The sequence below is a fragment of the Vombatus ursinus genome, unplaced genomic scaffold (assembly GCF_900497805.2).
Source record: "Vombatus ursinus unplaced genomic scaffold, bare-nosed wombat genome assembly UNPS02014808.1, whole genome shotgun sequence".
Lineage (NCBI taxonomy): Eukaryota > Metazoa > Chordata > Mammalia > Diprotodontia > Vombatidae > Vombatus > Vombatus ursinus.
The window spans coordinates 2,900,230-2,915,200 of record NW_020954586.1 but is presented as its reverse complement, the minus strand read 5'-3'; the positions used below and the strand labels follow the sequence as shown (position 1 = coordinate 2,915,200).

General features: G+C 42.1%; 1 protein-coding gene across 1 annotated transcript in view; it reads right to left on the bottom strand.

Moving 5' to 3' along the window:
- Nucleotides 1-12,386, bottom strand: part of LOC114052604 (G-protein coupled receptor 35-like) — a 16,058-nt gene extending 3,672 nt beyond the window's left edge. Inside the window, exons 1-2 of the mRNA XM_027875275.1 lie at nt 12,348-12,386; nt 12,039-12,166 (exon numbers count right to left, since the gene is read on the bottom strand). Of these exons, the coding sequence (XP_027731076.1) occupies nt 12,039-12,166; nt 12,348-12,386 (167 nt within the window). The remainder of the gene's footprint in view (nt 1-12,038; nt 12,167-12,347) is intronic.
- Between the last annotated feature and the right edge of the window lie 2,585 nt (nt 12,387-14,971).

Genomic DNA, 14,971 nt, shown 5'->3' with positions numbered 1-14,971 from the left:
GACACAGAGACAGAGAGATACACAGAGATAACAGAGACACAGAGATAAAGACACAGAAATAGACAGAGGCAGAGATAGACAGACACACAGAGACAAAGAAACAGAGACATACAGAGACAGAGAAACAGAGACACAGAGATAGACAGAGACACAGAGAGATAAACAGAGACAGAGAGAGACAGAGACAGAGAAACACAGAGACACACAGAGATAGAGACACAGAGACAGAGAGATACACAGAGATAACAGAGACACAGAGATAAAGACACAGAAATAGACAGAGGCAGAGATAGACAGACACACAGAGACATACCGAGACAGAGAAACAGAGACACAGAGATAGACAGAGACACAGAGACAGAGAGTCACAGAGACACAGAGACAGATAGAGACACAGAGACAAAGAAACAGAGGCATGCAGAGACAGAGAGATAGAGACACAGAGACTGAGACAGACAAGGACAGACAGATAAAGAGAGACAGAGACAGAGAGACAAAGACAGACAGGGGGATAGAGAGAGTGACCTCAGGCTTGATGTCAGGAGGGGCCTCAGCTTGAATCCCACCTCCCATGCTGACTAACTGTTACCATAGGCAAGTCACTGTTCCTCTTTGTGCCTTTGCTTCTGCATCTGAAAAACGGGGATAACAAGACTGGAAGGAAGTGTCTGCCTCCCGGAGACACTGAACTAATGTTTGTAAAGTGCCTTGTCGAATTTCCACCACTGAGCCAATGGCAGTGATGGTGATATTGATGATGATAATGATGGTGATGACGATGATGATGCCGGCCTCAGTTTCCTTAGATATATGACACCTAAAGCTCTTCACAACTTGCCCCCTTCTCATCTTTTCAGTTTTATGGCACCTTCCTCCCCTCTCAAACTGTTTCAGTGATGCTGGCCTACTTGCAGTGGTCTGAAGGAGACTTCTCATCTCTCCTCTGTGGCCCTTTGCCCTAGCTGTCTCTTATGCTTGGACTGCTCTGCCCCTCAGTTTTCCTTGCCTCCTTCCAGACTCAGCTCCAAAGCCACCTGCTCCAGAAGGCCTTTATGCCTCTCTACCTGCTAGTGTCTTCCTTTCCCAGAATGCTCCTCATCTACCTTGTAAATACCTAGTGTTTACCTAGTTGTTTACACGGGCATGCAGTCAGGAAAGATACAAGTTCAAATCTAGGCTCCGACACTTAGTATCTGACCCTCGTAAAGTCACTTCACCTCTGTCTAACTCAGTTTCCTCATCTGTTCAAATGAGGATAATAATAGCACCTGTCTCCCAGAGTTGTTGTGAGGATGAAAGGAATAAATATTTCTAAAGCACTTTGTAAACCTTAAAGTACCAGATAAATGCTAGTTATGACAATGATGGTGATGGGTGATGGTGAGGATGATGATGGTGAGGATGAGCGTAGTGAGGATGGTGATGGTGAGGGAGAGGATGGTAAAGGTGAGGAGGGTGAGGGTGAGGATGGTGGGGGTGAGGATGGTGAGGATGGTGAAGGTGAGGATGGTGATGGTGAAGGTGAAGATGGTGAGGATGATGATGGTGAGGGTAAGAATGATGGTGGTGAGGACAGTGAAGGTGAGGATGGTGATGGTGAGGATGTGGAAGGTGAAGACAGTGAGGATGATGAGGGTGATGATGGTGGGAGTGAGCATGGTGAGGATGTTGATGGTGAGGGTGAGGACAGTGAGGGTGAGGATGATGAGGGTGAGGATGGTGAGGGTGATGATAATGTCTCCATAGCTTCTAGGTACTGCTCCAGCTCTAATTCTATGACTCTATGACCTGTGTGACCCTGAAGGACTGTGGTAGCAGTGGAAAAAAATGCATAAATCCTATGGTGATGAAAGATCCAAAGACAGTCTCTGGGCTGAGGACCCAGGAGGCAGAAGCCATTTGGAGAGGAGGAAGGGTGCTTGAAGGAGGTCTATGGCCACTGCCCACAACATCAAATTAGGCTCTGGGTAGTTTTGTCTGCTCTTTTATTCACTCGTTATTTCCTGAAGGTGACCTGGATCTCCTATCAGACCCTGAGCTCAAAAGGGACTGGATCCGTCACCTAACTCCTATCTTCCTCTGGTCTCCTCTCCCTGCTGGGACAGAGCTCAAGGACTTACTGAATCTCCTATATTTAAAAGATGGGGAAACTGAGGTTCAGAGAGAGATGAAGTGACTTGCCTGGGGTCACACAATTACTCTGCCTCATAGATCTAAAGCAAGAAAGGCTCTGAAAGGTCATCTAGTCTAACTCCTTCATTTTACAGTTGAGGAAACTGAGGCCAATGGAGGTTAAGTGACTTTCCTAAAATCACATATATAGTAAGAGCAGGTGAGATATTTGAACTCAGGTCCTCTGATTCCAGACCCAGTGTTCTTAACAATAATAGCAAATGCTATTATTGTGTTGTAAGATTAGCAGATGTATCTAACTCAACAACCCAGAAGGGTAGGTGCTGTTATTATCCCAATTTTACAGATGAGGAAACTAAAAAAGACAGAGGTAAAGTGACTCATCCAGGGTCACATGGCTAATAAGTGTCTACATCCAGATTTGAACTCAGGTCTTCCAGACCTCAAGTTCAATGCTTTACCCACTGCACCACCCAGCCACCTCCATACCATGTGTTCTCACTGTTCAGTTCAATTGCTTTAATGGTCACTCACTCAGAAGTGAGAGCTAAGCCTCCATACCTCCTTGAGGTGGGGGAGCTATGACTGTGGAGCATTGCCTAGAGTTCAATTTAGTTGATGAGTTGATTAGTTTTGCTAAATGCTTTTTTTTCTCTTCCTTTTTTATTCTTTCTTCTAAGATCTGGTTTTCTACATGGGAGAAGGGATGCACATATCAGGAAATGAAAGTGATATAAAAAATTTCAATAACAATTCTTTTTTTTTTTTTTTTACAAAATGAAGTTTCTACTCCATTCAAGAAATGGAAATACAAAGATAAATCTATTATAGACCCTCTTCTCAAAAGCCTTGCCATGTGTGGGTGGGAGAATCAGACCTTCCCTAAGACTGAAGGGTCTGGGTCCACCCCCACCCACCCAAAGCCAATGGACTTCATATTCATTGCCAGCCCACAGGAAGCCTTAAATGTTTGTCAATGGATCAATTGATTGATTTATAGAAGGTGAGTTTTGAGAGTCAAGACTATTTTTGTAGTCCTACTGCCTGACACACAGTAGGTGCTCAATTAATGCTTGCTTGCCTGATTGGTTGATTGGAGCCCCCAGGAGGTAGAAGGTCCAAGCTCAGTGACTACCTATGGTGATAAAGTTACCGATGAAGTGCATAGCTAGGTTCCAAACCCCAGTGACTGGCATCTCAGCCCGAGCCCCATGGAGACTGGGAGATAAGAGAAGGGGGTATATTCCCACATGCATAGCTAAGTCCCCCTCCTGCAAGTTATCCATACTCTTCAATGGTCAGTCAGTCAACAAGCATTTATTAAGCACCTACTATTTTCTAGGCACTGTATTAAGTGCCGGAGAGACCAAGAAAGGCAAAGACACAGTCTGCCCTCAAGGAATTCATATTCCAATGTGGGAGACAACATGCAAAGAGCCATGCACAAACAAGGTATATCTTGTGTCAATGGGAGTCAACCCTAGAGGGAAAGGTCTAACATTAAGGAGGCCTGGGAAGGGAGTCTCACAGAGGGGAGGATATTTGTTAAGCCTTGAAGGAAGCTGCACATAGAGGCCAAAAGGGAGAGCCTGGTGCCTTCTCTGGCTCTAGGACAGGGGGGCAATAAGCTCATTGAGGGGAATTTCATCTTTGTAAGCCCCTCGCACAGAGATGATGACACAGAGGAAAGGCTTCGGTAATGCTTACTGATCTTTCTCAATCTCTGTCCTCAGCCTCTGAGTAATGTGTGTATGGCCATATCCTGTCTAGCTGGAGGCTATTCTCCCATGACGAAAGGTGGCAGGACAGAGAGGCTGCAGGGTGGAGGGAGAGGCTGAATTCACAATCTTTCAGAGAACTTATATCTGATCCTGGAAGGAATGAAAAGCCATGGGAGTTTATTGGATAGTGGCGTGACCTGATCAAATCTGCTCTTTTGGAAGGTTGATTTGGCAGAATTCACAATCTTTCCCAGGGGTCCCTGCACCCCCACCCCTAAACCCACCTCTCTTTCACACTTCCCTGCCTGGTCCCCCAGGCTCATGACCTCGGTGTCAGCCCAGCTTCTCCATCCTCTCTCTCGCCCCCCATAACCAATCTATTGGCAAACCTAGTTGTCCTCCCAACACAACATGTCCCCTTCTCTCCTCTGACACTACCACCCCTTAGCACAGGCCCTCATTGCCTCTCACCTGATGGTGGGTCCCCCTGCCCACTCAGTCCATCTTCCACTCAGTTGCCAAAGTGATCTTCCTGAAATGCAGGTCTGGCCATGTCACGTGCTACTCAATGAGCCTCAGGGACTTTCTCTTACCTCCAGGATCAAGCTTCAAATCTTCTGTTTAGCCTTTAACACATTCCACAGCCAGATCCCTTGTGACACTTCCAGTTTTCGTACACTTTGTGTACTCCATGATGCAGCTACACTGGTCTTCCCACTCTTCCTCAAATACTACACCCCATTTCCAGTCTCCATGCCTTTGCACTGGTTGTCCCTCATGCTTGGAATGCTCTTCGTCACCTCTGGCTTCCCTCACTTCCTTCGGATACCACCTTCTACAAGAGATCTCAGGTTCTTTTTCTAATGTGAACCCAGAGCTGAGTGGCTTCAATCCCTAACAGCAGAGGTTTCCTTAAGGTCCCCAGTCTGATACAACTCACTGAGCCCTCTGAACCCCTTAAGGATTGAAAAAAAATGGGGAGGCAGGAGTTACAGATACAGGTCCTGAACTCAATGAGCTCAGGGAAAACCCAGCCCTACACCCAGAAAGCAATGAGAGAAGAAAAGAAAACACTGTAGGCTCTAATCCAATGTAGTGGAGCAAACAAGTGACCACAGACCACAGATCCTTCCTTCTTAGTTGGCTTCTCCCTTGTAGAGTTTAACTCTTCCCTAACTCCAGAGCTTTGGTTTCTATAGCATGTCTCTCGTTTGATCCCCACCACACCTTCCTCTACTCCTACCACAATCTCATCCAACCAAAGTAAGAAAGAAAAAGGAAAACCCAAACCCTTGTAACAAATACACATAATCAAGCAAAAACAAATCCCCATATTGTCCACTTCCAGAAATATCTGTCTCATTCTACACCCTGAATCTATCACCTCTCTGTCAAGGAAGTGATAATATGCTTTATCATTGGTTCCCTGGGATCTTGGTTGGTTTTGATCAGAGTTTTAAAGTCATTCAGAGTTGTTTGCCTTTATAATGTTGTTGTTATTGTATAAATTGTTTGCCCAGATCTGTTCACTTTATTCTGCATCAGTTCAAGCAAGCCTTCCAGAGTTTCTCTGAAACATCCCTTTCCTTACTTCTTCCAGTACAATATTCCAGCCAGTATTCCATCCCATCTATGTACCATGATTTGTTCAGCCGTTGCCCTATTGATAGCACCCCTTTAGTTTCTAGTTCCTCACTACTGCAAAAAGAGCTGCTGCAAATACAAATGGGTCCTTTTCTCCTTTTTTCAATCTCTTTTCGATATAGGACAAATAGTGGTATCGCTTGGTCAAAAGATATCCACAGTAGTAGATTTGGGGCAGAATTCCTAACTGTTTTCCAGAATGTTCAAGTGAATGTTCAAGTTCCAACTATAGCACATTAGTGTGCCTCTACCCTCCCCATTCTCAATTTTGTTTTTAGACCTATTTACCAGTCTGATGGGTGTAAGGTGGAATTTGAATTGCTTTAAATTGCATCTCTCTGATCATTAGTGATTCAGAGTAGAAATATTAAACACATGAGCCTGTCCACAGCAGCTCATGCAGTTTGAACCAGATTAAAATGTATTGGGGAAATGTTTAACAAAATAAAATAAAATAAAAATACAATAGAACATAGATAATGTTAATATATGGTTTTCTAAATCAACGTGCAGCCTGTAAGAATTCTTCTGTACAGTTTAGTGGCCCCTGTTTTTATTTGAGTTTGATATCACTGATCTGGAGCTTTTAAAAAATTTTTTTTTTAAATTTTTAGGCAGTTGGGGTTAAGTGACTTGCCCAGGGTCACACAGCTAGTAAGTGTCAAGTGTTTGATCTGAATCCGGATTTGAACTCAGGTCCTCCTGACTTCAGGGCCAATGCTCTATCCACTGTGCTGCCTAGCTGCCCCTGGAGCTTCTTTTTCATAGATTGTTGATAGCTCCTAGATTTATTCCCTCGAAAACCACTTGTTCATATCCTTTGAACTCTTGTCAATTGGGGAGCAGATCTTGTTCTTATAAATATGTATCAGCTGCTTATATATTTTGGAAATGAAACCTTTATCAGAGAAACAATAAAAAGATTTTTTTCCTAGTTAAGTCTTTTCCTCCGAATTTCAGCTACATTGGTTTTATTTATGCAAAAAAATAAATTTTACATAATCTAGATTGTTCACTTTATCTTCATTTTATACAAAATTAGCTCTAGATTTTACATAGATACTCCTTGCCAAATTAAAGAAAGATCCCTCTATTTCTGTTTTCTAGTGTTTTAGCAGAAATGGATATTGTATTCTGTCAAAAACTTTTTATGCATTGGTTTTGCTATTAATGTGATCCAGTATGTTTATAGTTTTCTTAATATTGAACCAACCCTGCATTCCTGGTAAACATCTGACTTTGGCATAACATGTAATTTTTGTCATGTGTTGCTAAAGCTTATTTGCTAACATTTTCTTTAAAATTTTTGCATCAATTTTCATGAGGGATATTGATCTATAGTTTTCATTTTCTGTTATGACTCTCCCTAGTTTAAATATTAAGACCATATTTGTATCATAGAAGTCATTTAGTAGGATCCTTTCTTTTGCTATTTTTGCAAACAGTTTATGTGATATTGGACTTAATTGTTCTTTGAATGGTTGATGAAATTCACTTGTAAATCTATCTGCTTATGAAGTTTTTTTCCCCTCTTTGGTAGTTCGTGTATGGCTTGTTCAACTTCTTCTGAGACTGAGTTATTTAAATTCTCTGTTTCTTATTCCATTAATCTCAGAATTTTATGTTTTTGTAAATATTTATCTTTTAATTTGTCAATTTTATTGTCACATAGAAAAATAGTTTCTAATAATTTCCTATATTTCTTCATTTGTAGTAAATTGTACTTTTTCATTTTTTATTTTAGTATTTTGATTTTTTCTTTTAAAAATCAAATTAAGGAGGGCAGTGTCAAGATGGCAGAATAAAGCAGGAACTCACCTGAAGTCTCCGAAATTCACCTCTGAATAACTATAAAATCACACCTCAAAACAAATTGTGGAGCAGAACCAAGAAAAGGACAGAGTGAAACAATTTTCCAGCCTAAGACAACTTAGAAGGTCAGCAGAAAAGGTTGCCTCACTTGGGTAAAAGGGGAGCACAGTCCAGTACAGGCAGCATCTGGGCAAGCCAGCAGCAGGCTGTGCAAGAAACTTGGAACAGTGCCCCCTTTACCCCAGGAACAGAGCCAAAATTTAACATAGAATCAAAAGTCATGAGATAGGCTAGAAAAATGAGCAAAGAACAAACAAACAAAAAAAGAACCTGACAATAAAAAGTTACTATGGTGACAGGGAAAATCAAAACACAAACTCAGATGAGGACAACAATGTCAAAATGTCTAAATGCAAAGCCTCAAAGAAAAATGTCAATTGGCATCAGGACCAAAAAGAACTCTTAAAAGAGCTCAAAAGGATAAAAAAAGTCAAATAAAAGAGACAGAAAAAATTAAGAAAAGATATGAAGTGATGCAAGAGAATCATGAAAAAAGAGTCAACAGCTTGGTAAAGGAAGCACAAAACATGGGAAATGATATACAAAAATTCACTGAAGAAAAGAATTCCTTAAAAAAATTGAATTGCTCTGTGATCCTGGGCAAGTCACTTAACCCTAACTGCCAACAAAAAAAAAAAAAAAATAGAATTGGCCAAATGGAAAAGGAGATGCAAAAGCTTAATGAAGAAAATCATTCCTTAAAAATTAGAATTCAGGGGCAGCTAGGTGGTGCAGTGGATAGAGCACCTGCCTTGGAGTCAGGAGGACCTGAGTTCAAATCCAGCCTCAGACACTTGACACTTACTAGCTGTGTGACCCTGGGCAAGTCACTTAACCCCCATTGCCTCAAAAAAAAATTAGAATTCAGCAAGTGGAAGCTTATGACTCCGAAACATCAAGAAACAATTTAAAAAAATCAAAAGGATGAAAAAAATCAAAGAAAACGTGAAATATCTCTTTGGAAAAACAACTGACCTGAAAAAATAGAGCTAGGAGAGAGAATTTAAGAATTACTGGACTACCTGAAAGCCATGATCAAAAAAAGAGCCTAGATATCATATTTCAAGAAATTATCAAGAAAAACTGCCCTGATATCCTAAGACCAAAGGGTAAAATAGGAATCGAAAGAATCAAATGATCACCTCCTGAAAGATCCCAAAATGTCATTGCTGTTGTTTGTCCTTTGTTTTTTGCAGAGGACCACGATAACAGGAAGATAATACCGTGACCTGCAAGTGAATTGGATTTAAGTGAGGGAGGACTGAGCAAAGTCACCAGCCTCATTGTCTCCTCCAGAGTCATTTGTGTCCAGTGGCAAGATATAGATCAGGATGACTGAAGACACCCCGGACCCCAAAATGAAAACTCCCAGGAATATTATAGCCAAATTCTAGAACTCTAAGGTCAAGGAGAAAATACTGCAAGTAGCCAGAAAAAAATTCAAACGTCACAGAGCCACAGTCAGGATTTACACAGGATTTAGCAATTTCTACATTAAAGAATCAGAAGGCTTGATATTGGGATATACTAGAGGGCAAAAGAGCCAGGATTACAACCAAGAATCACCTACTCGATGAAACTAAGTCTAATCCTCCAGGGGGAAAAAATGAATATTCAATGAAATGGAAGACTTTCAAGCATTTCTGATGAAAAGACCAGAGCTGAACAGAAAATATGATTTTCAAATACAAAACTCAAGAGAAGCATAAAAAGGTAAACAGAAAAGAGAAAACATAAGGTATTCAGTAAGGTTAAACTGCTTATACTCCTACTTCGGAAGATGATACTTGTAACTTTTAAGAATTTTATCATTATTAGAGCAGTTTTAGAAGAAATATGCATAGACAAAGGGCACAGGTATAAGTTGACTTTCATGGGATGATATCCCTAAAAACACAAAATTAAGTGGTGAGAAGGAATATTGCACTGGAAGAAGGGAGATGGGGAAAGTAGAATGGAGTAAATTATCTCACATGAAGAGGTACAGAAAATCTATTACAGTGGAGAGAAAGATGGGGGTGGAGCATCTCTTGAACCTTACTCTAATCAGAATTATCTCTAAGGGAATAACATATACACTTAGTTGGGTATATAAATCTATTTTACCCTATAGGAAAGTAAGAGGGGAGGGGGATAAGAGAAGGTGGACAGATTGATAGAAGAGTGGATGGATTGGGAGAGGCATGGTCAGAAGCAAAACACTGGTGAGGAGAGACAGGATAAAAGGAGAGAGAGAGAAAGATAAATGGGGGAAAATAGAATGGAGGTAAATACACAGTTAGTAGTCATAACTGTGAATGTGAACGGGAAGAACTTACCCAGAAAATGGAAGCAGATAGCAGAGTGGATTAAGAACCAGATTCTCACAATATGTTGTTTATAAGAAACACATTTAAAGCAGGAAGATACACAAAGATTAAAGATAAGAAGCTGGAGCAGAATTTATTATGTTTTAGCTGAAGCAAAAAAAAAAGCAGGAGTAGCAATCATAACCTCAAACAAAGCAAAAGCAAAAATAGATATAATTAAAAGAAAGAAGGAAAAAAACTACTAAAAAACTTGCTAGAAGGTAACATAGACAATGAGGTAATATTGATACTAAACATGTATACGCCAAATGGTATAGCCTCCAAATTTTTTAGTTCGGTTGAAGTATGAAGGCTTGCTCCAGCCCCTTATTTTAACTCTATATACATCTGCATGTTTCAAGTGTATTTCTTGTAAATGATATATTGTTGGGTTCTGCTCTGAAATCCATGAAGGTCTTTTCTGTTTTATGGGTTAGTTCATCCCATTCACATTCACATTTATGATTGCTAACTGTGTTTCCTTCCTTCCTACTCTCTTTCACTTCTTCTTTTCTTTGCTGTATGCCTCATCTTTACAAAGAAGTGGATGATAAGAGAAGACTGTTCTTAGCTTCTGTGCTCTATGCTTGATACAATCTATATTTTCTCCCCTGCTCCTCTTCTCTTCCTCTTACCTAGATCCCAATTACAGATTCTTACCTTTTTTTTCTTTCCTTTGAAATCCCTCTTCAGGATCCTTCTTCCAAGGTTAGAATTTGTTTTGCTTATGACTCATCCTTTTTACCCACTTTTCCCCTTCTCTTCCCTCTTCCTGTTCCCTCTTATTTCTCTCTTGAGTTGAATGCATTTCTATACCAAAATCTCTGCTTGTGCATCTTTTCTTTGACCAGTTCAGGTCAGTTCCTCTTTGTATTGAATATTTTTGTTTGTTTTGTTTTTGTTTGTTTGTTCGTTTTGGAGATTAGGTCTTCCTGTCTCACCTAGGCTGGAAGTACGATGACCATTCACCAATGCTGACCAGTAAACGATCTTTGACCTGCTTCACTTCCAACTTGGGCTGGTTTGACCCTCCTAAAGCAGCCTGGTGGCCCCCTGCTCCCCAAGGCTCCCCTGGGACTTAGTGCTGACACCAGATCAGCTTCATCCCTCCAGCAGCTCAGAACTCCTGAACTCCTGAAATTCATCACTTTCAGCCTCTCCAGAAGCATGAACTACAGGCATGTGCCACCACAGTTGGTTTGTACAGATTTCTAATGCACACCCTGCTTATATGAGATAGTAAGTTTGCCCATCCTTCCTCCTATCTTCCCTACTATATTCCTTTCCCTCTCCCTTTCCTTCCTTCTTTTAATGTCATCAGAACATAACATAGCCACTCCCAGAATCCCCACTCTGTCTTATTTAACTTTCTCAATGAGCTCTAGTAACCTTAGGGCTATGTGGGGACAGTGCTGTCATCTGTTAGAATATAAATGCTTCAGCCTTGTATAGTCTTTTCTGATTGTTCACTCACATGCACCTTTTTATATTTTTCTCCCTATTCACTCCAAGTAGCTACTGGCATATGCAGGGACCTGACCAAGGTATTATGGGATGGGGGAGGGAAGGTGAAGGTAGGGAGGGAAAGGCTTTCCTCACACCTTAGCAGCCTCTTCTGCCCCATACACAAAGTCATCCAGAAGCCCTTGGGCTAATCTCAGTCATCAAACTCAAGTCCGGAGAAATGTCTGGTATAATAAAAGTGACAACAATCACTTTTCTATTTGGGGAAAGGAAAGAAAGAAATCACCATCTCTCCTCTTGACCAACTAAAGAAATTTACTCAGAAAGAAGGGACGGGGCAGGCAGAGGGAAGAGAAAGACCCAAGTCAACAATGGAGAAACTAGCCTTGCCTGGTCAGGGTTAGAGGGAAACAAGTCACAGAAAGTCAGAGACAAGAAGGGATCTTGGAAGTCCCCTAGTCCAGCCCCCTCATTTTACAAATGAGGAAACTGAGGTTCATCCAGATGATGGGACTTGGCCAAGATCTCCCCATAGCAAGTGAGAACACAGAATTTAGAGCTGGAAGGGACCGTAAAGGTGATTCAGTCTAGTCTCCTTATTTTAGAGATAAGGGAACAGAAGTCCAGACAAGTGAAGGAACTTACCCGATATGACATAGCTGGTGGATTGTAGAACCAGGACACAGCTCAATTTTCTTGGAGCCCTGACCTGTGCTTTCCCCTAGACCATGCTTCAAGGGGCTCCAGTCTTTCCCTGCCCTGATAGAATGGCTCAGCAGTGTCTTCTTACTCCCTGATCAGGGCGGTGCCTGAAATTTTCACACCTCCAGTCATTCAGAGAAAGGGGCCCCCTTACCTTGTAGGGTGCTGGAATCTCCAGTTGAGAAAAATAAGGTTCTCTCCCCACTTCCCCAAAATAGCTGGCCTGAGTCCAAGGATGGCCCCTGGCAGCCCCTCTGCCTTGTGGCGTCCAGCAGCTCCCCTCTGCAGCTCTTGCCTTCATGTGTCCTGCCACCAGGAATTAGTGGGCTGCTAGGTAAGAATGATCATTTCAAACATCCTGCCCTGACCGCAGAGTTATTTCTGTTCTGGATGCTAGTCGCAGCTAGAGCCCCTGCCCCTTTCCTTCATCCCCACCCCCTTCTGGTGGTCTGATGGCTGACACCTGTTCTGTTTTCCTGTATCCCCAGGCTCGGGACCTCATGCAGCTTCCTGCCAGTCTGCCCAGATTCTGTGAGCAGAGGCTAGGTTAGCCACTGGAGGAGAAAACAGAGATACACACAAGCACACACACACACTAAGAAACCAATAAAGATTCATCTTTTTACCCTTAGGGTATAGATATGGCATCACCAAATCCCTCTTTCCTTATCCACACCCCCTCACCCCCAGCACTACCACTTATGGGAAGCCTTTACTGATCCTGATCTCAGGAGAATGTAAGCACCTGAAGGCAGAGATTGCTTTTAACTCCTGTTAATATTCCCAAGTACCCAGTAAGATGACTGACATCTAGTAAATACTTAACTAATGTTTTTTGAATTCAATCAGGGTTGACTTGTATTGTGTCAGAAGACACAATAAGGTCTGGCGCTGATGCAGACTGAGTGGCCTTGAATAGATCAGTTTTATCTCTTGGTTAGACTTCATACATCTGCAGCATAGCTTAAGCTGTTGTCAGTCTTACACTTTCTGAGGCACACTTTAATCTGTTATCAGTCATGCACACTTAAATGTGAAGGAAGAATCTGATGCCAGAAATGTGAAAGGGGGAGAGAAGACGTGGCCACTAGGAACTGGGAGGGATTTGCAAGTGATGGGAAGCCCAGGGACTCCCCAAGACTTATGTGGGTGATCTGTGTGTGTATGTGGGTGCATATGCACATGTATACTAGCAGACCCAGAACTCTGTGAAAGCAGGAACCTTGACTGCTGTGTCACTTTCAGATTCTAGAAGAAGGCTAGGCTCAGAGTAGACGTTAATGATGAATTTGAAAACCATTCAGTCTGCAACTAAAAGCTATTAGACTGCATTTCTACCCACTTCCTCGGACCCAGCTCAGTTGATTAGTGACTGAAGGAGGGCACGCTAGCCCACTCTGTCTCCTGGCTGACCAGAGAGCCTGAGCCACGTTCCAGCTCCACATTCCATTCAGCCGCCCCCCCCAGCAGGTCAGTTCATTATCTATTCTCTGCTTCCCTGTCCCACTTGTAACCTCAGCCCCACACCCCCTGCCTCCCTTGGGATCTTCGTTTCTTTTTCACAGGTCTTCAAAGTCTTTTCATCTCCACATGCTCTTTCCCCTCTACCTACAAACCAGATTAAGTCTCTCAAAACCACTCTCATCCCCCAAAAATCTAAAAGGGACCTTAGAAATATTTAGTCTGACTTTTTCATTTTAGAGGTGAGGAAACAGGTGCAGAGAGGGAGAAGTGATTGATCCAAGGTCACACAGACAGTAAATAGCAGAGGTGAAATTTGAACCTCTGACTCTAAAATCAATGCCCAGGCCCCCATGCCATTGACTGACCACCCACCTCCTTGTGGGCAGTCACTTCTGCAGGCTCCAGACACTGACGTCCTCGATGAGGCGAGGCTCACGCCAATGGGCTCTGGGGCCAGGGTTCCATTCTGCCCCTGAGTTGAACCTCTTTTCAGTGTTTTGTAAAGGCCAGCTAGAGCAAATTGTGCTTGGTTTATTCAACTGTTAAAGGCAGGTAATCATAGCACCTACTTTCCAGGGTTGTTGCAAGCATCAAACCCGTCAATATTTGTAAAGTGCTTAGCACAGTGCCTGACACACAGGAGGTGCTCATTAAAAGCTATTCCTTTCCCTTCCCCTCTGGGGTCTTTTGCTGCTCTAGATCCTATGAAAAGACTCTTGTACAGTATAAACACAAACATCAGCACTTTGAAACCACAATTTTCCCTCCCTCTTCCCTCCTTCCTTATTAGGGGAAAACATAACAAATATTCATTGTCAAGCAAAACAAACTCCCACATTAGCCATACCCAAAAAAGTGTCTCCTTCTGTCCCCTGAGCCCTCCTGCTGTCAGGAGGTGGGGAGCAGGCTTCATCCTGGGTCGTCCGGAATCATGGCTGGTCATTGCATTGATCACTTTCAGTCATTCAAAGTTGTGTTAACAAGGTTGTTGCTACTGTATCATTGTTCCTCTGGTTCTGCTCACCCCACTCTGCATCCATTCATCCCTGGTTTCCCTGAAACTATTCTTTTCATCAATTCTTACAGTTCAGTAATATTCATTACATTCATATATTACCATTTGCTTAGTCAATAAATAAACGGGCACGCCCTTTTATTGTTTTTCAGTCATGTCTACTCTTCATGACCCCACTTAGAGTTTTCTTGGCAAAGATACTGGAGTGGTTTGCCATTTCTTTCTCCAGTATATTTTACAGATGAAGAAACTAAGGTAAACAGCCAGATTTGAACTCAGGGAGAAGAGTCTTACTGACTCCAAGTCCAGCACTCTATCTACTGTGCCCCTTCAGTTTTCAATTTTTTTGCTACTACAAAAAGAGCTGCTATAAATATTTTTGTATATATGGGTCCTTTCCCTCTTTGGTCTTTTGGGGTTTCAGTCTAATCATGATATTGATAATCATGATATTCAGTCGAATCATGATAGGGCAAAGAGTATGCAATGTTCAGTACATTTTTACAACCCTTTGATTTCACAGATGATTAAATTGAGCCCCAGAGAGGGGAGGTCACTTAGATTATAGATTTAAAATGTAAAAGGATCCCACAGGAAATTTAGTCCAA